The 22,912-nt window shown below is 37.8% G+C and overlaps 1 protein-coding gene across 1 annotated transcript; it reads right to left on the reverse strand.

Annotated features, from left to right (window-relative positions):
* Positions 1-776: 776 nt before the first annotated feature.
* LOC141618738 (uncharacterized) lies at positions 777-1,700 on the reverse strand. Its single transcript, XM_074435814.1, has one exon. The coding sequence runs from the start codon at positions 1,698-1,700 to the stop codon at positions 777-779; it is 924 nt and encodes a 307-aa protein (XP_074291915.1).
* Between the last annotated feature and the right edge of the window lie 21,212 nt (positions 1,701-22,912).

Below are 22,912 nucleotides of genomic sequence, written 5' to 3' on the forward strand. Positions count from 1 at the left end.
GGCTTACATAAAGGGTGATACTTGAAACCATCATAGTCTTGAACCACCTGAAGAATCCTACTTAAGTATTCCATACAAATAGTGAAATGCAAAGGAGAGAGAGGGTCACCTTGTCTAATCCCTCTCTTAGCTTTGAAGAACCCAAATAGCTCACCATTTAAAGCTAAAGAAAAGGAGGGAGTATTAACACATTCCATGATTAAGGTAATGAACTGCTCAGGAAACAGCGAAGCCTCAAGCATCTCCCTCACAAAACTCCACCCAATACTATCATAAGCCTTTTGAAGATCAATCTTCATCAACAAGCTAGGTGAGCAAGCTTTCCTTCCATGCAATTTCACCAAATGTTGACAAACTAAGATATTTTCTACTATATCTCTACCTTTCACAAAAGCACTTTGATTTGGACTTATAGTAAGAGGCAGCACTTCACTCAATCTATTACAAAGCAACTTTGCAATGCATTTATAGACTATGTAAGAATATGTTATAGGCGTGAATTGAGTGGCAGAAAGAGGCATATCAACTTTAGGCACCAAAGTTAACACAGTATTGTTAACTTGCTTTAACAACTTGCCTTTCTCAAAAAAATCCATAATGGCAGCACAGACTGCAGTCCCAGTAATACTCCAGGTGTCTTTGAAAAATTGGCTGCTGTAGCCATCAGGGCCAGGGGCTTTAGTCCCAGGAATAGAGAACATAGCCAACCTTATTTCCTCAGCAGTAACTTTCCTCAGCAGCTTCTCATGGTGCTCAATGGTAATCACTCTGCCTTTCTAGACAGTTGGCTTCTGCACACTTTTAACAGCCTGACTAGTACCCAGAATCTGAATAAAAAAATCCTCAAAAGCTGTGTTGATATCCTCAGGATTAGTTTTACAACTCCCATGAACATCCTCAATCTGAAACACCTTCTTCCTGCTTCTTTTAGCCCTTAGACTAGCATGAAAGTAAGATGTGTTATCATCACCTTCAATAGCCCAGGTAGCTTTAGTTTTTTGCTCAAGGAATTGATGCTTAGCATTCAGCAATACAGCATATTCTTTAGACAACTCTCTCTCAGCCATATTCAGAGCAGGGTCCAAAGGAGTGACTCTTAACCTCTCATGAAGTTTGGTAAGAGCCATAAGAGTGAGGGAGGTAGTATGCTCTATATCATGAAAATTCTCCTTATTAATTTCTTTCAAAGGCCTTTTCAGTTTCTTCAGATTAGTAATCAACTTAAACATTGGGGTACCATCAATCTGATCGTCCCAGTGATTCCCAACAATTTGAGTGAAACAGGGGAATAAAGACCACATGTTATAATACTTGAAGGAGGCATGTTTTCTCTGATTAGCCACCCCAAACTGTACCACACAGGGGCAGTGATAAAAAATTCCCTCAGGCAAGAAGTTAGCAAAAGCCTCGGGAAATCTTTGTAACCAATCCCCATTCACCAATAATCTGTCAAGTCTACTGTACTTCCTTGTGTCAACACCCTGTTTGTTGGTCCATGTAAAGTAAGAGCCAACAGCCTTTATGTCTTGAAGCTGATAGAGATCAATGCAGTCCTGGAAAGGTTGAATCTCAACTGGAGTAACTTCACCTCCAATCCTTTCCTGATAGGTAAGCACGTTATTAAAATCAGCACCAATTGCCCATGGTTCAGAATATTTACAACTATAATTCTTCAGACTAGCCCACATATCTTTCCTCATATTCTGATCAAATTTTTAGTTTTATATGTTAACATTTTAACTCGGAAAAACAATAACCGATTATGCATGCAACAACCATTGCTCTGATACCAATTGTAAGATTCATTAATCTCTTATTAGACACTTCTAATAACTATGTATTTATTAGTTAAGTCATAAATTAAAATGAACTTATGCATGCATAACAAAAATACAAAGTAAGAAGAAAAATCAATTATTCTTACAATGAGGGCCGAATGGTTTATACTAATTTGGTCTCCTACCAAATTAGTCTTCTTAAAGAAAAATCCAAATGCCCAACAAAACCCTAGATCCAATTATGGGATCTACTCCTTAAGGATTTGTACCAAGGAAACACCCTAAATGCAAGTACTAATTTAGTTACTAGAAATTAGTATTTGTGTCCTTAAATAATTACTAATATTATGAGATTACTATTTCTAGTAATAGAGGAATAATATTAGAGATTTGTGAGAGTTTTACTTCATAAGCATTCTAAACCAAGTTAGAGAGAATATACAAATTATCAATATATTTTGGTAACAATGAATTAGAATGAAAAAGAAGAGAAAAACTCTCCTTTTTTCATGTGGGTGGCCGGGTAGCTCAAGGAAAGAGTGCAAAATGCATGCACAAGGTTGTTCTTCTCAAGTCACATAGTGCAGGACTAGGTTTAGGTCTATAAAGGACATAATCATTATGCTTAATTCTCAATTAGAGCACCAATTAAATCCTAAACCTACCCTATCCCTCCATTTACACGGCACACCCAGATAAAATGGGTCTATTTTACGTTTGTCAAATGTCAATTTGTGTAGTGTGACATATTGGACGTGTTACTAGACATGTTGTTTAATAATGCATTTTTAACTTATTAAAAATCATTATATAATTGAAATAAATCACATACAAAATTAACTTAGTAATTCACAATTACAATTACATAAAATGGGTCATATAATTATAAATCACAACAACTTGTATTTATAATAAACCATTCATTCTTATTAAATTGCTTCATAAACAATAAATAAACCTTAAGTAATAAAACAATTTAATTACTTTGTGCAAATCTTATTTAATCGAATTACAATAAGATACGTATCATTTCTCACAAAATCATTTGTTCAAATTTAAGGAATTAATTAACTTGTATCATCATACAATTAAATAATTAATTAATCAATTAAGAGCGTTACCCTAGAGGTATGACCTTAAGGGATCAACTGATCACCACCGTCATACGACAATATTGTCAAACTCTAGTCAGCCAATCATTACCGATTAGAGTGGATCAGTTGACAATAAAATATCACTTTCCCTTTAGCATTCTTAATATGAGATTTAAGCATGTGATCGCATTTTTGTCGAGGACACATACTCCAACACTTCCTCCAAACCTGAACTACAATCAAAGGAAGAGATTCTTGTTTGAAGTGAAGAGATACTTTTGGGACGATCCCAACCTTTACAAGGAATGTAGTGATGGACTTTACCGAAGATGCATACCCCAATGGGAAGTTGAAGGTGTTTTAGAAGGATATCATTCATCACCTTATGGTGGACACCATGGAGCACGAAGAACTATTTCTAAAGTCCTCCAATCAGGCTTCTTTTGGCCTACCATGTTTGAAGATGCTAGAGAATTTATTTTCCATTGTGATCCTTGCCATAGAACCGGATACATTTCTTGGAGAAATGAGATGACACAACGAGGAATATTGGAGGTAGAAATTTTCGATGTTCGGGGAATTGACTACCTAGGACCATTTGTGTCATCTCAAGGAAATAAGTACATTCTTGTAGCCGTTTAGTATGTGTCAAAGTGGGTAGAAGCAATTACTACCCCAACCTATGATGCCAAAATGGTTACCAAACTTCTTAAGAAAGTAATCCTCCCAAGGTTCGGAGTCCCTAGAGCAATCATAAATGATGGAGGGACACATTTCCATGAAAAGAAGCTCACATCCCTTTTGGCAATTTGTTCAACATAGAACCGGCTTGGGACACCATCCTCAAACAAGCGGTCAAGTTGAAGTTTAAAATAGAGAGATCAAGCAAATTCTTAAAAAGGTTGTCAACAAGATTAGTAAGGATTGGAGTATGAAGCTTGATGACACTCTTTGGGCTTATAGGACGGCCTATAAGACTCCCATAGGAGCCTCCCCTTACAAGCTAGTCTATGGAAAAGCATGTCATTTGCCAATTGAGCTAGAATACAAAGCTTTTTGGGCAATCAAAGCTCTCAACCTTGATCTCAAGCTATGTGGCCAAAAGAGGATAATGCAAATCCAAGAGTTGGAGGAATTCCGACTACAATCCTATGAGAATGCCAAGATCTACAAAGAAAGGACAAAGTTGCTTCATGACAAGAGAATCAAGCAAACGGCCTTGCACAAGGGAGACAAAGTCCTTATATTTAACTCCCAATATCGACTCTTTCTCGGGAAGTTGAATTCTAGATGGATGGGTCCTTATGTGATCACCGAAGTGGGAAGTACGGTGACTTTGAAATAAAATCGGAAGATGGAAACAAATTCAAGGTCAATGGCCAAAGGTTGAAGCCATATTATGAAGGAGCATTTATCGGACACGTTGAGGTCATCCGCCTTGGGCCTCTCCCACCATGAGAAGACCATCAAAGAGAGAGTTTGGTGGAGTCCTCTCCAAACCACCATTTGTAAATATACTAACTCTTCTCACTTGTATTTTTAGCTTTATTGCATTTACATAAAAGCATGATTCTTGACATGAGAGTAGGTGAGGGAGGGTTACTAACTCTTTTGATGAATGAATGATTTAGCAATTCAAGTGTGGGGAAGCGCTCTTATCAAATGAGGAAGAAGAAGATAAAAAAGGAGGAGACTCCCATGGGCAGACCTGAGCCCATGGGAAATGCAGGCAATCCGAGCATCCCAGGAGGGAACCCGCTCGTTCTATGTGAAGATCCGAGCGTCATGGCATCGGGACGCGGGTCCTGAGAAAGCTGGAAATTAAAGAATTCATACTGTGTTAGAATATGGGTAGATCATGAGGGAGATGCTCGTCGCAGGATTTGAGACGCTCGTCCTGAGCACGATCCGAGCGTTCTGGCAGGGTCTAAAACTTTGATTTCATACTGTTTGAAAATATGTGCATCCTGGAGAGAAGTCGAGCGTCCCCAGCCCGATCATCGCGTCTTTAGAAAAATCCGTGCGTCTCAGCACGGATTGGAAATACCGGAGTGTACTGACTGTGGATCCGAGCGTCCTCTGCTCGATCCGCCCGTCTCCTGAAGCCCTGATCCGAGCATTCTGAGCACGGCCCGCGCGTCTCCCTAGCGTGTTTTGCTCCCTTATTTTTGACAAATACAAACTCCTTCCCACCACACATTTCATGACACCTCATCCTTCTTTCCTCTATAAAACATAAAATCCCCTCCCATATGACTCAAAAAACATCAAAAGCATCTACTTACCTCTCTAAATTAAAAACCCCCAAAACCTAGGGTTTCAAAAAGGATCTTAAATTACAAAGAATATCTTCATCTTCAACAAGTCAAATTTCAAGATCTACTTTTAAGATGAGACCAAGAGGATCCTTCCTTAGAGAAAGGAGAAGAACCAGAGTTATTGGAAGCTCCTCAACATCACACCTCAACACTTTAAGGAGGGAAAATGAAGAAATTATGGATTTCTCAAGACTTAACGAATTTTCCAACATAGAATTCATTAATGATGCCTAAAGGATTGTCTTTCATCATCTACTCGGTAAGAACATCCTTCTTACTAAATTTAATTGCCATGAGACTTTGAGAAAACTTGGCATCTACCATCAAACCGAAGCACTATTTGAGTTATTTGGTCTTTCCTCTATGTTCAACATGCATGAGCTCACTTATCGGTCCTTGGTTCTTGAATTCTTGAATTTTTTAAAGATCTCTACCTTGAACAAAACAATTTGTGTGGAATTTCGGCTCGAAAATATAACCCGAATGATGACACTTGTAGAGTTTGCTAGTGTGCTAGGTCTTGATGTATCGCCTACCCGTACATCTAGACCCCGGAACTATAGTATAGCACCTCTATGGAGAGCTTTGACCGGTCGCGATTTCTCTTATATAAAAGAATGCTCGGCCTCCTAAAGTCAAAACCCTATCATTCGGTACATTACCGGGTTCTCACAAGCACTATCTTAGCCTGCCGTGATCCCGCGATAGTGAATGAACTCGATCTTATATTCATGGAATCCTACATAAGGATATAAGGGAGAAGCGGTTACCACTTCAACGCTCCCCTAGTGCTCCTTGAAAAATGGGCAAAGTTTCGGAATGGAGAAGATGATGGCATGATCCACATTGCTAATGGGGGACTAATAACGAAGCTTGCAAAATTCTTCAACCCCAATTTCAACAACAACAATGCCTATACACCTCTTCCAGGAAACACCAAGATCGATGAAATGTTACTTCTCCGACAACACCATTGGATAGCCCTTGAAGGCTTTGAGAATAAGATTAAATGGATCACCAGAGGGAGCACCCCCATGTACCTTGCAATGGAAGGCTTAACAAGGATATCGCCTCTAAGGGGTACCCTCTCTCAAGTACCGTCCTACCTCGTCCCAACTAATGCAAATCGAGCAAATCAAAACCCACCTCTTACTCCACCTCAACAACAAGAACCTCAAGCAAATGAAGAAGAAAAGGTTGTGATCCCGCCTTACCCCTTTTAATACCAACCTTATAATCACCCGAATCCCTTCATCCTCCCAAGAGATGACTTTCTCACAGGTATCCTCCAAGATATGCACCAAAGGCATTATGAAGCAAGAGTGGATAATTACTATGCTCTATATCCACAATTCCACTGATTGGCCCGCCAAGGGCATGTTAGTTAAGAGGGAATGCTTCCCTCTTGGGCTCAAATGGATATCCTCTTTCCGAACTCGGAAAATGCCAACGGTGGAGCGCATGGAGAAGGGGAAGGTAAAAGGTCAAGTGGCGGTGATACGGTGGAAGTGAATAGTGATGGGGACGAGTTCATGGACTTCTATGAAAGTGATGCATTAAAGGAGCAATGGGATAGCGATTTGGAAGGGGATGATAGCAACTAATGAAGACGTTCATGAGCTTGGTGAAGTGGGCATGCGCTACTCACCATGGCCAAGTTGAAACACTTCTTTTCCCCTCATTTTTCATAACAAAGAATTCATGCTTTTCTAACTTTGGTTAACAATTAATTGTTTCAAACTTTAATGATGTCCTTGTAAAAGTTAAGGACTATTATTCCACCTTAGCAACATCAAGGTGATGATAAATTTATTATTCCCACTTTTGAAAATCCAAAATGACAAATTATACTCATGCATTGCATACTTGTGCATGAACTGCCCTATTTTTACACTAGAAATAGCGTCTCATTTGGTTTGGGGAAGTCTAAGCACAAGCATTGGGAGTTAATCTAAGTTAGCTCTCCAACCAATAAATTCATGCATCATATAGTTTAGATTTAGAATGCATCACTTGTATATATGACATGTAATTTGCATTTAGTGTAGAAATCATGCATTCTCATTAGCTTGCATAATTCCCTATCGTCTTGGCCATTGAGGACAATGCCCATACTAGTGTGGAGATGGGAAATTCTAACCTGACTTTTAAATATAAAAAATGATAAAAATTGAAATTTTTTGGAAAAAAACAAAAACATGTTTTTTTTATTTCATAAACATAAAAACCATTAAAATTTGAAAAATTGAAAAACCAAAACTATGTTTTTTTATTTCATAAACATAAAAACCATTAAAATTTGAAAAATTGAAAAACCAAAACTATGTTTTTTTATTTCATAAACATAAAAACCATAAAAGTTTGAAAAATTGAAAAACCAAAAACATGTTCATTCCTTTATAGCATACTTGTTTGTTTGTTTGTTTGTTTATCCTTCTATCACATTGATTGACTACGCCACATCCGAGGCATGAGGATTATGAAGACCGCATGGTATGATCTCTCCAATCTCCTTTTTCCTCTCTATGTTAATGACTATATGGCTTTATTTTGATTGATGAGTTTTACACCAATGTGATTGTAGGAATTGCATCTAGTTTATATGGCATACTAGTTGGTAGAAGCATATGCATTAGGATGTATATATGTTAGTTGCATCATGGCATGTAGTTGCATTTTAGGAAAATTTTTGTGAAAACATCTACTTGGGAAGCTTGACAAGTGTATATAAGGCCCTTGTAGATACTTTTTCTTCTTAAGACTTTGCTCATTAGAATACATGTAAAACACCCTAGGATGTGTCATGTTAGTATCCTTTGACCCATGGATTAAGGCCTAGTCAAGAGGACCTTGTGGTGTGATAAATCCTTGGCTACCGTTTATTCCAAGATGACCCTTGAAACCATGCAACCATCTTCCACATTCTACCACATTCTGTCAACAAAAGGCAATGGACACAAAAATTGTTCAAATTTGAGTTCAAGCATTGAAATGAAAGTAAAAAAATTTTGCAATACGCATCAATGAAAAGAGGAGTACCAAAAATAAGAACTCCTATGCTTCAAATATAAGCACCCTCACAACAAATGGGGTGTCTTTGAAAATGTTCAAAAGAAAACGCAAAAAGTTGAAAGTTGTCAAGTATTGAAATGCCAAACATCAAAAGAAATGGCAAAAAGAAAGTGTTCTCAAATATCAAATGCCACAAGAAATTGGAGGGAATAAGAACAACAAAAGCAAACTCCCACACGAAACTCAAAATACTTATTGATTCCTTTTCCATTGAATCCACTTTTGTGCATGGTAGAGAGGGGGCGACCCTTCTTCTTGTCTAGGCAAGAAGGGGAATTCCGCGATCCTCCAGTGTTTTTAACACTATAGGGAGTCTACTCTTGACGAAAGCATTTAACAAATGAGGACAAAGGTACCATAGCTTGACACAACTTGGAGGTGATTTATTGGTATCCTTCTAGGCTTAGTAGTTTGAAGAAACCATATCTATGATGGAGTGTGCACGCTTAGATTCCTTCCCTTGTAGATAATTTCCGCCTCTTATGTGACACCCTCACTTATCGCGGAAAAGTAAACACGTAATTCTAGAATAAAACTGCATGGATATGTTTGTAATAGGTTCAATTGGGTAAAAACTTGTAATTTTAAAACCTGAACCTGTTATAAAGATATCCAAATTGGAAGGTGTCAAACATACAAGGTCTAACTAGAAGTGTCATAACATAACCATCGCTAAAGTCGCGAATAGCAAATTATACAACCAAATGTAAAGAAGGAGACATATGTCCCTAAAATGTATGTGACATAAAAAGTGTTTAAGGGTCACAATAAAATAAAGCCAATCTAGGTTCCAAGGTTACTTTGCTCGCTAGCTCGTCCATGTACCCCATATATGCATCACCTACCTGTCGATCGCATTTTATACAAATACGAAAGCCACAGTCAGTGGGGAGTAACTCCGAGTTCTCCCAGCCACGAAATGTCATAATTAATATAACATGTAAACATAAGAATATGAATACGAATCACACAATGCCTTAGCATATAGATGCTAGACAATCGTGCTTATCATGTGAACAACAATATAACAACACATAGTCCTAGCATGTGAATACTAGACCGACTCAAGCTATACTATCATGTGAGTCAAATAACATCCAGGAATCCAAACTCTATCAACCATAGCCGGCTTGCATCTCACCTTCTATGATTCATAGAATCATCAAACAAGAAAGGACAATATATCAAAGACAGGCATAAGTTCTTAGCACGGTCAATAGTCACTTTGTAACTCGAGTCTATACCACGAGGTAGGGAAGGTAATCGAACCGGTATCCGGCTCGAGGTTCTATAAAAACATGGCCAAGACACAACACAACCCTAGTCCTAAATCTCAAGGAGACCTAGACATGCGGATACACACCACCACACCCAAGACCCACAATTTTATAAAACCATGTGAGTACCCTAAGGAGTCCACCAAAGGGTTGGCTAGTACTTAAGCTGGCCACTTACTCTCAAAATAAGTAACGAGGTCATGCCCCAACTTGGATATAAACCCACCAAGTCAGGAACACAAAGGCTATTGAGCAGTGAACATACACTCGTCAAAGACTATAAAGGCCTATCTATGATGAAGGCCGAAATACTCACCTAGGACCTAGTCCCAGCTAGTCCCAGCTTGAATACTTTAGCCCACACCACACAAGACAAGTAGGACACCCAATTAACCATAAGAGGGGCAAAGAGTCCAAACTTGCACACACAAATGATCATACACACCCTAGCATATGAAAGGCTACGCAAGAGCATATTCAGCTGACAATCCAACAAAATCTCCAATATCAATAATAATCCAAATTCCAACTAACCGTTAATCTCATAATTCATGAGAACAAGTTAAAATGGCAAATAGGCAACAAGACTCAAGCATAAGGCATCCAAAGCATCCAACAACCAACATGTGAAATGATAATTACAAATATCAAGGCATAACATAAAACCTCCAATAACAACCAATCTCACCTCAAAGACAAACCCTCGACCCGAGTCCCGCGACGGGTCATCGGTCAAATCGAGGCTGACTGGTTTAAACCTAGTTTGACCAAACTCGTTCGGTCAATCTGGCCCAGCTCAGAGTCTTTGCCTACTTTGGCCCAAATTACAAAATGTATCACAATGTCATTCTCATGCTATTTCCAATTTCTATCATGTGAAAAACGAAAGTAACACATTATCAACCACCTAAACACTTAACAAACACCAAACACAACATCAACTACTAATGTGACATTAATTCGTCGAGTAACTCGGAATAGTTACCTTACGCTAGCAAAGAGACAAGTAATAACTTGAGAAAGCTTCTAAAACCCAAAATTACTCTTCATCTTCAACCACATATGAGCCACCTAAAATAATTATGTGAAAGGACGATATTAACGAATTATCGTTATATAAAATAAGAGACGGAAATTAATTTAATTATATTTTAAATAAACCAAACTAGCATCAAAACAATTTATAGACACGGCTCAAAAGTTATTATGACAACCTCAAACTCGGCCTAACCACCAACTACACATGGCCTCAAACTCGTGACTTAGCTAGGCCACTGCCTAGGCCACGGCCAGGCCACTGCTAAGCTACAGCCAGGCCACTGCCAGGCCATCAGACTCGCCTAAAAGCAAGCCACAAAGAGTCCGACACGACCACCACCCGACTACCCATAGCCACCCTTCACCCTACTTCATAACCTGACCCAAAAATCAGTCCAAAACAGAACCCAAAAGATGCCTAAGTTCGACCCCAACTCAAGTCCTCAAATGCAAAGTGAAAACCCACGATGATGCTCTCGTCCCCGCCCAAAACAGTACCAATCGTCCCCTTAAGACTCCATTCTCGCGCCTAAAAATAGTCCTAGCTGAGCCAACTAAGTCAGCATTTAAAACGGTTTTAGAGTGGAAATCCACAAGTATAAAGCAACTCAAAAACAGTCCCTAAAGACTACAAAAATCGCCCCAACACAGAGTCCAAATCAGTCCAAAACAATCCCTACATGTCAGTATACACCGTCTCAACTATAAAACACACCAATTATCACCCAAAACAATCCATACATGTCAGCATACACCGTCTTAAATATACCACTTACTAGCTAGCATCCCAAATGATCCCTAGAGGTCAGTATACACCGTCTCGATCATCTCCACATATCAGTATACACCGTCTCAACCATCTCCACATATCAGTATACACCGTCTCAACTATACAACTGACTAATTAACATCCATAAGGATCCCTATATATAATTATACACCGTCTCAATTATAAAACAGACTAACCAGCATTCGAAATAAACATATTTTACAAGTAATATCGAGTAACCTATAATTGTTACCTTTTTCCGATTGAACTAATCATTTATGACTAACAAATCTTCTACAAGACCGTCGATCTTAGCATCTACAACCGTCTTATAATAAATAAAGCTGAAAATATAACTTGGGTTTGTAAAAATTCGTAATGAAAATGAATTTTACTTACAATGGATAGACAGGAACGATGGGAGCAAAGAATATGGAACGAAAATCATTAATAACGGATGACAAACGGAGTGGCAGGATCAATTTAAAATCTGATCAAAATTAAAACGAAGCGAAAAGAAGAAAAAGAAGGGAGAAGAAAGAATTTGCGTGAGAAATGAGGGAGCAACCAGCTAGCTAGCTATTTATTATACGTACGTTTCTTCGTCGTTAAGAAACTTCGATAGTTATTAAAACCGTTTCGAGTTAAATTTAACCGGTTTTAGTAAAAGTTTCAGTAATAAAACGGAATCAATAATAAATAAATTTAATGAGTGAAAATAAAATAAACTCAGCTAGTTAACGTAAATAATACAATATCAGCTTGAATCGGAATTATTAGCGATTTTTACAAAACTAACGGATATTAATAAAAATTGCTAATTTAGTGAAATAAGCTCAAAATAGCTAATTGGACGGTTTTGTTCCCAAAATCCATCTCGGGTTCACTTAAAACAACTTTCATAAGGACTCGTAAAGAAACGGAAATTATTAAATAAATAAACTCGAACTAACTTCAATAAACTCGAACTAACTTTAAATAAACTTATTAATGATTATTAAAATTAACGTATCGAATTATGATGAAATTAATTAATTAGCTAAGCATATATATATATATATATATCGTTAAATGATGTAATTAAATTCAAAATAGCAATTAAAAGAATTTTATCCAACTTAATAAAATACGGGGTGTTACAATCACCCCATCTTTTAAAAAGTTTCGTCCTCGAAACATGAAAGTATAAATGAAAGGTTATAAAAATAAAACTGAAATTGGAATCGGTAACCAAAACATTTAAAAGGTCACTTATCGTAAGAATCAAAATTCTTTCAAAAGTTTCAAATAAAATTTTAAAGAACGATTCTCATCAAAGGAACGGAAGTGCTCTCGTTGCGCATTCAAGAACATCACATTCCAAATCCAAGATAAGGTCAAAGGCAAATCATTTGTATAAATCAAAAATCAAAACACTTTCGAAAACATTAATGAAGAGTTTTCAAAAGTATAAGTCTCATTCATGGAACGAAATTGCTCTTGTCGTGCACACAAGAGCGCTAACTTTCCATGTCAAAGACAGATTTAAAATAAAAATCATTCGCCGATAAGCGCAGGGCAAGTTATTAGACGCCTTTAATAACGAGTCCTAACATCCCATCAACGTTAAAACCAAATGAAAATGGCAATCCATTCAAATTTTTCTTTCGCAAAAGTAAAAATGAAAATTAAGGGATTCAGGGTTAAACTCAAAAAGGAGTCAAGTTCGTGAAAATATAACATTAAATTTTGACAAAGAATCATAAACAAATCAAAGTTAGTTAGAAATTGAACAAAATTTAAAAGCAACTCGGGTTTAACAATCAAAATTTAGGATAAAGGAGTCGATGCTCAAAGATCAAAATGGGAACTAAATTAAATTTTCATTTTCAAACCTTTAAAATAGGTAAAGTTTGCAGAAGTGACATAAACTTTTAAGAATGAATCGAAACTGGTAGCTTGAAAGTTTAGAAGTTGTACAAAAAGGAAACTAACTTAGATAGCATAAAAACAAAGTATGTTAAGAGGGTTCAAGCTTAACCAACAAAAGAGGTATGATGAACTTCCTAGGGATAAGAATTGAAGTCAAATTTACAAGGATGTCAAGGATAGAGTTTCACAAGATACAAGTGTCAACTTAAAGGAGGAGCAAGATGAAGCGAGGAAATGAGGTATGAACGGTAACACTTATGATCAAGGAGAAAGGAAAATTAGACAACAAGGAAACGCCAGATACTCAAATCTCAAACAACAATGTCATCACTCCACTAAGGAAACAAAGGGTAATAACCAGGTCAGGAAATGATAGGAAATTTAAAAAGGAATATATGAACATGTCAAGATGTGAGACTAAAAGAGTCGAATCATAAAGATAACTAGTTACCAACCAGTAAGAGATATTAGAATTAGGAAGGTATTCAAGACAAGGAAATAACGAGTAAACTTTTATACTTAAGAATCAAATCCAACCAAGGTATGAACGAAAGGAAGGAAAACGATTAATGGTATGAAAGAAGATTTTAAGGCTTAATCCATACGCTTCCTAAAACTTAAGGTTCTCTCTAACAAGGTCACGCCTATTAGGGTATTGTACCTTCATAACACAACGACCAAATCCCAAAACAAGGGTCAAGGTAAAATAAATGCTCGCTTAAGGGGTGATAAATCGGTTAGATACTTCTTCCACCTATCTTATCACATATTAGGATTTCCCTAAAGCAAATCTGCCACTCAAGTATAAAAGCATCTCTGTATCTCAAGCACTCGACACAACCTCAATGTTTTAAAAACCAAAGAATGAGTTGACAAAGACTTCTCAACAAAGTTCTCAAGGAACAACTAACATCAAATTACATTCCCAATCTATACGGGATTGTTAACATCTAAAAATGGGTTTTCTTCCAAATTTATATTCTAAACTTATCTCATGTTTACTCCTAAGGCGACGATGCTCAACCTACTAAGCTTTCAAATCCCAAACATAAACAACAAAGCCAAGTTCTATAACTTAAATTACATAGGCAACTCATTCATAACACAAAGAATCCACCAATCGATTATACTCACTTTGTCAAGGAACTAGGTATAAGAATCACTAAGTATGTTTCATCACATTACCTAAGTCTTTCTAACATCACGACTTCTCAAAGCCAGGGTTAAGGGTCAGACACAAACAATCTCCTCAAAAGTCGAATTTTCCAACCCAGGTCAACATTCCTCACAAGAAAGAGTACTATCAAATGGCATTAAGGGAGGATAAGCAAGGAACAAAAGACAAGTTAGGAGTACAAGCGTAGCTTTTAAAGTAAAACAGAAGGGAGTTTAGAAGGAGGATAAGCACCAAGAGATTCAGAATAAGGCGAGATACAAAAAGAACGAGAAACATCTTCAAGGAAGTAGAAGCATTCTTCAAAGGTTGAACAAATCTTCAATTCTCAGCAATAGGCACTAAATCTTAATCTTCGTAAAATATAAGTGTCCTTTCAATGGAACGGAGATACTCTTGGCGATCCCTCAAGAACATCAATATTCCAATTCAAAGACATAAAAATACATTTTTACACCAACAAATGATAAAACTAATTATCAGACGTCTCCAATAACAAGCTTTAACACTAATTGACGTTAAAACCAGTGAAAAACATTAAAATATTTTCAAAACCTTTAGTTCAAATTTTTTTATAATAAGGGTAATAACTCCATTAGCTATAGATAAGCTCACGGTCATCGATCCAAGAACGCAACAATTATTAAATGACAATCAACAAACAGGTTAGTACCTAACAAAGAGCAAACACAAAGAGACTACAACATAAGGTCCTAAGTCTACCCATCTTGCCCATCTCTCAAGTTTATTATTTCAAGGTCAAGTTATTTATATTGGGGTGCACAAATGTGCGTCGGGAGCAAATATGCTCTGATACCAACTGTGACACCCTCACTTATCGCGGAAAAGTAAACACGTAATTCTAGAATAAAACTGCATGGATATGTTTGTAATAGGTTCAATTGGGTAAAAACCTGTAATTTTAAAACCTGAACCTGTTATAAAGATATCCAAATTGGAAGGTGTCAAACATACAAGGTCTAACTAGAAGTGTCATAACATAACCATCGCTAAAGTCGCGAATAGCAAATTATACAACCAAATGTAAAGAGGGAGACATATGTCCCTAAAATGTATGTGACATAAAAAGTGTTTAAGGGTCACAATAAAATAAAGCCAATCTAGGTTCCAAGGTTACTTTGCTCGCTAGCTCGTCCATGTACCCCATATATGCATCACCTACCTGTCGATCGCATTTTATACAAATACGAAAGCCACGTCGGTGGGGAGTAACTCCGAGTTCTCCCGACCCACGAAATGTCATAATTAATATAACATGTAAACATAAGAATATGAATATGAATCACACAATGCCTTAGCATATAGATGCTAGACAATCGTGCTTATCATGTGAACAACAATATAACAACACATAGTCCTAGCATGTGAATACTAGACCGACTTAAGCTACACTATCATGTGAGTCAAATAACATCCAGGAATCCAAACTCTATCAACCATAGCCGGTTTGCATCTCACCTTCTATGATTCATAGAATCATCAAACAAGAAAGGACAATATATCAAAGACAGGCATAAGTTCTTAGCACGGTCAATAGTCTCTTTGTAACTCGAGTCTATACCACGAGGTAGGGAAGGTAATCGAACCGGTATCCTGGCTCAGAGGTTCTATAAAAACATGGCCAAGACACAACACAACCCTAGTCCTAAATCTGCGCAGACCTAGACATGCAGATACACACCACCGCACCCAAGACCCACAATTTTATAAAACCATGTGAGTACCCTAAGGAGTCCACCAAAGGGTTGGCTAGTACTTAAGCTGACCACTTACTCTCAAAATAAGTAACGAGGTCATGCCCCAACTTGGATATAAACCCACCAAGTCAGGAACACAAAGGCTATTGAGCAGTGAACATACACTCGTCAAAGACTATAAAGGCCTATCTATGATGAAGGCCGAAATACTCACCTAGGACCTAGTCCCAGCTAGTCCCAGCTTGAATACTTTAGCCCACACCACACAAGACAAGTAGGACACCCAATTAACCATAAGAGGGGCAAAGAGTCCAAACTTGCACACACAAATGATCATACACACCCTAGCATATGAAAGGCTACGCAAGAGCATATTCAGCTGACAATCCAACAAAATCTCCAATATCAATAATAATCCAAATTCCAACTAACCGTTAATCTCATAATTCATGAGAACAAGTTAAAATGGCAAAGAGGCAACAAGACTCAAGCATAAGGCATCCAAAGCATCCAACAACCAACATGTGAAATGATAATTACAAATATCAAGGCATAACATAAAACCTCCAATAACAACCAATCTCACCTCAAAGACAAACCCTCGACCCGAGTCCCGCGACGGGTCATCGGTCAAATCGAGGCCGTTGGTTTAAACCTAGTTTGACCAAACTCGTTCGGTCAACTCGGCCCATTTCTCAGTCTTTGCCTACTTTGGCCCAAATTACAAAATATATCACAATGTCATTCTCATGCTATTTCCAATTTCTATCATGTGAAAAACGAAAGTAACACATTATCAATCACCTAAACACTTAACAAACACCAAACACAACATCAACTACTAATGTGACATTAATTCGTCGAGTAACTCGGAATAGTTACCTTACGCTAGCAAAGAGACAAGTAATAACTTGAGAAAGCTTCTAAAACCCAAAATTACTCTTCATCTTCAACCACATATGAGCCACCTAAAATAATTATGTGAAAGAACGATATTAACGAATTATCGTTATATAAAATAAGAGACGGAAATTAATTTAATTATATTTTAAATAAACCAAACTAGCGTCAAAACAATTTATAGACACGGCTCAAAAGTTATTATGAGAACCTCAAACTCGGCCTAACCACCAACTACACATGGCCTCAAACTCGTGACTTAGCTAGGCCACGGCCAGGCCACTGCTAAGCTACGGCCAAAGCACGCTGCGGACCATCGACTCGCCTAAAAGCAAGCCACAAAGAGTCCGACACGACCACCACCCGACTACCCATAGCCACCCTTCACCCTACTTCATAACCTGACCCAAAAATCAGTCCAAAACAGAACCCAAAAGATGCCTAAGTTCGACCCCAACTCCAGTCCTCAAATGCAAAGTGAAAACCCACGATGACAGCTCTCGTCCCCGCCCAAAAAGCAGTACCAATCGTCCCCTTAAGACTCCATTCTCGCGCCTAAAAATAGTCCTAGCTGAGCCAACTAAGTCGGCATTTAAAACGGTTTTAGAGCGGAAATCCACAAGTATAAAGCAACTCAAAAACAGTCCCTAAAGACTACAAAAATCGCCCCAACACAGAGTCCAAATCAGTCCAAAACAATCCCTACATGTCAGTATACACCGTCTCAACTATAAAACACACCAATTATCACTCAAAACAATCCATACATGTCAGCATACACCGTCTTAAATATACCACTTACTAGCTAGCATCCCAAATGATCCCTAGAGGTCAGTATACACCGTCTCAATCATCTCCACATATCAGTATACACCGTCTCAACCATCTCCACATATCAGTATACACCGTCTCAACTATACAACTGACTAATTAACATCCATAAGGATCCCTATATATAATTATACACCGTCTCAATTATAAAACAGACTAACCAGCATTCGAAATAAACATATTTTATAAGTAATATCGAGTAACCTATAATTGTTACCTTTTTCCGATTGAACTAATCATTTATGACTAACAAATCTTCTACAAGACCGTCTATCTTAGCATCTACAACCGTCTTATAATAAATAAAGCTGAAAATATAACTTGGGTTTGTAAAAATTCGCAATGAAAATGAATTTTACTTACAATGGATTGACAAGAACGATGGGAGCAGCAATATGGAACGAAAATCATTAATAACGGATGACAAACGGAGTGGCAGGATCAATTTAAAATCGATCAAAATTAAAAAGCGAAGCGAAAAGAAGAAAAAAGAAGGGAGAAGAAAGAATGCTGCGTGAGAAATGAGGGAGCAACCAGCTAGCTAGCTATTTATTATACGTACGTTTCTTCGTCGTTAAGAAACTTCGATAGTTATTAAAACCGTTTCGAGTTAAATTTAACCGGTTTTAGTAAAAGTTTCAGTAATAAAAAGGAATCAATAATAAATAAATTTAATGAGTGAAAATAAAATAAACTCAGCTAGTTAACGTAAATAATACAATATCAGCTTGAATCGGAATTATTAGCGATTTTTACAAAACTAACGGATATTAATAAAAATTGCTAATTTAGTGAAATAAGCTCAAAATAGCTAATTGGACGGTTTTGTTCCCAAAATCCATCTCGGGTTCACTTAAAACAACTTTCATAAGGACTCGTAAAGAAACGGAAATTATTAAATAAATAAACTCGAACTAACTTCAATAAACTCGAACTAACTTTAAATAAACTTATTAATGATTATTAAAATTAACGTATCGAATTATGATGAAATTAATTAATTAGCTAAGCATATATATATAAATCGTTAAATGATGTAATTAAATTCAAAATAGCAATTAAAAGAATTTTATCCAACTTAATAAAATACGGGGTGTTACATCTTAGATGAGGAAAGTGGCTATTCATTTTTGTAGATGCATCCATTACTTTCTTTTGTGTGCTTAATGCTTGGATGTGTCGCCATTTTGGCAAGCCCCACCTTGCCTTGCAAGAAGGCATCCTACCTCATGGTTGTCTTGTTGTGAGTTGAAGGGGCGGAGTGAGACCCGCTAATTATCTCATATCGGCTATATTAGTAGGTTAGTTTAAATAAAGGTATTAGTTTTAGTCACCTCTTTACTCGGGACGAGCAAAGGTTCGGTTTGGGGATGTTTGATGTGACTCATATTTGAGCACATTTAGTCCCCGAATTAACCTCGTTCCTATGCTTTATAGCACATAATTGGGTCATTTACTATCTTTAGTTTCCTATTTTGCATATTCTTTGAGGTTTTGTTCCCTTGGTAGGAAATGAGTGCTAACCTTGCATCTACGAGGTGGAATGGTGTAGACACCTCGTTTCTGCACCTCCCGCAAACCACCCGGTGATGATTGGGCCGCATGTTTGATACGCGGAACGATTTGTGACAGTTCGTAAGATTATCATCAAGTGATTGCTCAAATATTAAATGTCTACCTCTTAGATGTCATCTACGTCCCGATACGGTCGTTTTGGCAGTAATTAGAGTACATTCGGAGTCCGGGTCAAAAAACCGTCTCCATTTTCTGATAATCGTTAAATCCCGAGTCGGAATATTCTGGAATGTTCCGGATATTTCTATTCCATATTTCACAAATTTTATCTTTTGGCAAATAATATCCCGTAATATTCATAAGATAATCGAATTATTTCCGTCCTACCATAACTCAAACGCGGAAATCTTTCTTGACGGAGAGGAAACCTCCACGGGAATAGACGCAGCAGCGCCGCGCCTCTTCCAAGAGACGATTGATGGTCGCCGTGCCTCTTCCCAGGCCCTTCTTTGCATGTCTTACGTATCATTTTCATATCTTTCCGAGATTCACTTCCAAAGAGTCTCCGAAACCCTAATTCCTTCACGTGATTAGTATAAATAGGAGCCTTCGTTCCTCATATTTCTCACGCGAGTGTCCGCCCTTCTCTTCTCCCTTTGCATTCTAGACTTTGTTCTTACTTATTGGCGCCTACGTGCTTGAACTTTCGACCACGTAAGCTCGGATCTTTCCGGGTACCAGCCTCTCCGTTGCATGACCGACCAATTTGACCAACTACACTCAATCAACTTAATTTAATCAATCGTTTTCCTCTTACGAGGCCACTTTCTTTGCATTCGCGTCGAGCATTCACTAATCGATATCTTAGTTCTTCTCGTTCCGTCAACATGTAAGTCTGAGGGTGTATAATCCTTATTTATTTATTGTATTTTACCTTTTCGTATCATCAATTGTAAGGTTTACGTCGAAAATATCGTTAAAATCGATTTCTAAAACCCTTTGTTAAAATCTGTTTTTGCGGATTTCCAGTAAATAACCGTCGAGAAAGGACGCAGCAACTGGTGCGCCTCTTCGAAGGAGCGTTAGATTCTCGCTGCGCCTCTTCGTGAGGGCCGCCATTCTCGCTTCCTTTCTTCTTCGTTTGTCCTCTGTAATTCGTATTCAAATCTTTCATTTGTTTGTTTCGTCTGTTAATTCTTCGTTGTAATAGCATATAATTCACATGTATATTTAATCATCATCATTAGCATGTTCAATTCATCATAAATCCGACTTAAATCCTAAATAATCCAATATTTACGGGTTTTCGTCATTAAATTCAATCCCGGATTTTAGAGATTCAATTTGTTCATATTGGGTTTCTGGAATTCGTCATTGATACAGTTTAATCTGTTTATTCGTCACATATTCATTGTATATCCGTCGTATTTAGCCTAATTGACTTATTTCAATAGAGGACTCATTAATATTTTCATCGTGATATAATCCGTTTCCGATTCATCCTATCCATGTTTATCGCTTTTATGACCATCATTCACATGTAATTAACCTATTAATCACTTCCGTCCGAGTAAATATTTCAATCCATCATTAAATTCATCAATTCAAATTAACGATTTGCAGTTCCGGCTTCACAGCCAGAACTCACCCTTGACTTCACTGGGAACAGACGCAAGAATCGCGCCTCTTCAGGGCGCGATCTCTGCTGCTTTGTTCGAGATGATTTGTCCCGAACTCTGTTTCTGCCTTGACCTAGTTTGTTTAGTTTACGTATTAACCAACTATTATTCGTATTATCACGCTAATTCTTGTTCGTTAGTTTATTTAATTCTTTCTTTTATTCTTTTATTCCTTTTTATCAAATTATCCGTTTTAAAGGTATTTTCGACATAAATCGCCTATCCCAATGTAATTATTGTAATTTATCATTGTTGTATTTCTTCTACCATTTGTATGTTTTCACATGTAATTGAACTTAAATCCCGACTTCGACCAAATTGTATGCTAACTAATTGTTCACCGACTTAGTTAAATCTCACATGCTAGGATTAAAACTTGGATGTTGCATTGCATGCATATAGCCGACGATATATCAAGTACGAATAACTTCCCTAATCATTAGTAGAGGCCGCTATCGAGGCGGGCGGGATTAGGTGTTCGATCAAAAGAGCTTCCTAATACGTACCCTCACCCCTTACTCCAGATCTCCGTGAGCACCCGTGTTCATTGGCATCCACGAGAGTCATTCTAGACATAGAATGCTAAGGGTAACGATTGCTTAGTGTTCATGTCACTACTTTGTGTCTTGACATGACACGAGGTGTTCGAACGGTTCCAATTTCCCATAAAAATTGGTGGCGACTCCATACAAAATGCAAACGCTTGTTTTCGACCTTCACCAAGCGCCCCGTGGCGGCCCGCTGTCCACGGTTTGGCGACTCACTGGGGATAATACACTTACGTGTAGCAAGGGTGAAACTTGAACAAGGTTAGGGAATAGTTTGTACAAGACAATTGTCGGTTTTCATAACTCGGTCTTCCTAGACCGTTTTATTCGGCCTTCCTAGGCCCAACCCAACCCATTCGACCAATCGTCCCGTCTAAACGGTCCTAATTCTTATTTGGGCCTAAGGATGGATAGCGATTGACGTCATCCATACCATGATGCTTACTCTTGTTTGTATCAAGGGCCTTCACTACTTGAGGAAATGGACTAGGAATCGGCCTTACTCTTGTTTGGCACGAGCCTCTCCACAGACTTCGGGTTTGATGGTTCGGTATGGCAACCCACCCTTTAAACCAAAACCCTTTTAAATGCACTCAGCATCCCGTTATAATGCTTGTATAAATGTGTAAACCTTACGTGATCACCATTTCTAAACAAATCATGACGAATTTTCAAAAATCAAAACCCAATTTCCAAACAAAATTTCGAAAAAAAGGCCTTCAATTAGCGCAAAATCCGGTCAAAACTCTGTCCGTTTGTCGTGTCAAAATTCGGGTCACAAGCCCATTTCAAAACCTCACTTCGAGTCCACTCCTACAACTACACACTAGTTGACTAGGATACACATTTTCAAAAACCTTGTCTTTCTTCAAAACTCACTCAACACAAGTGGCACACACCCACTTCACGAGTCAAAACTTTTCCTCTTTTAGCAAGTGTGATAGAATGGTCGATCGTGTTTTGATTCGTCGCCGATCTCTTATCCAGTTTCCAAGATGCCCGGATCAAGTGATGAAACGAATCTCCAACAAATTCAAGATAGTAATGATCGAATCCTAGCCGCGCTAGCCCAAATGCAAGTTACCCAAAACCAAACCTATGACCGCCTTGAACTCATCGAAGGCCGTATCTTTGATGTAGAGGGAAGGTTGCCTCCCCTTAATAGTGAAGTACTACGTTACTCCGATGACGAGTCTAGGGATGAGAATCCTATCATAGGGACGATCGGTGAGAAAAGGCGCAATACCTAGAGGAGCAATTGATGTACCTTAAAGGGGATGACATTTATAG

This window comes from Silene latifolia, chromosome X (genome assembly GCF_048544455.1).
Source record: "Silene latifolia isolate original U9 population chromosome X, ASM4854445v1, whole genome shotgun sequence".
NCBI classification, from domain to species: Eukaryota; Viridiplantae; Streptophyta; class Magnoliopsida; order Caryophyllales; family Caryophyllaceae; genus Silene; species Silene latifolia.

Coding starts and splice junctions, on each gene's coding strand:
- LOC141618738 (XM_074435814.1), bottom strand. CDS start 1,700: ATGAGGAAAGATATGTGGGCTAGTCTGAAGAATTATAGTTGTAAATAT.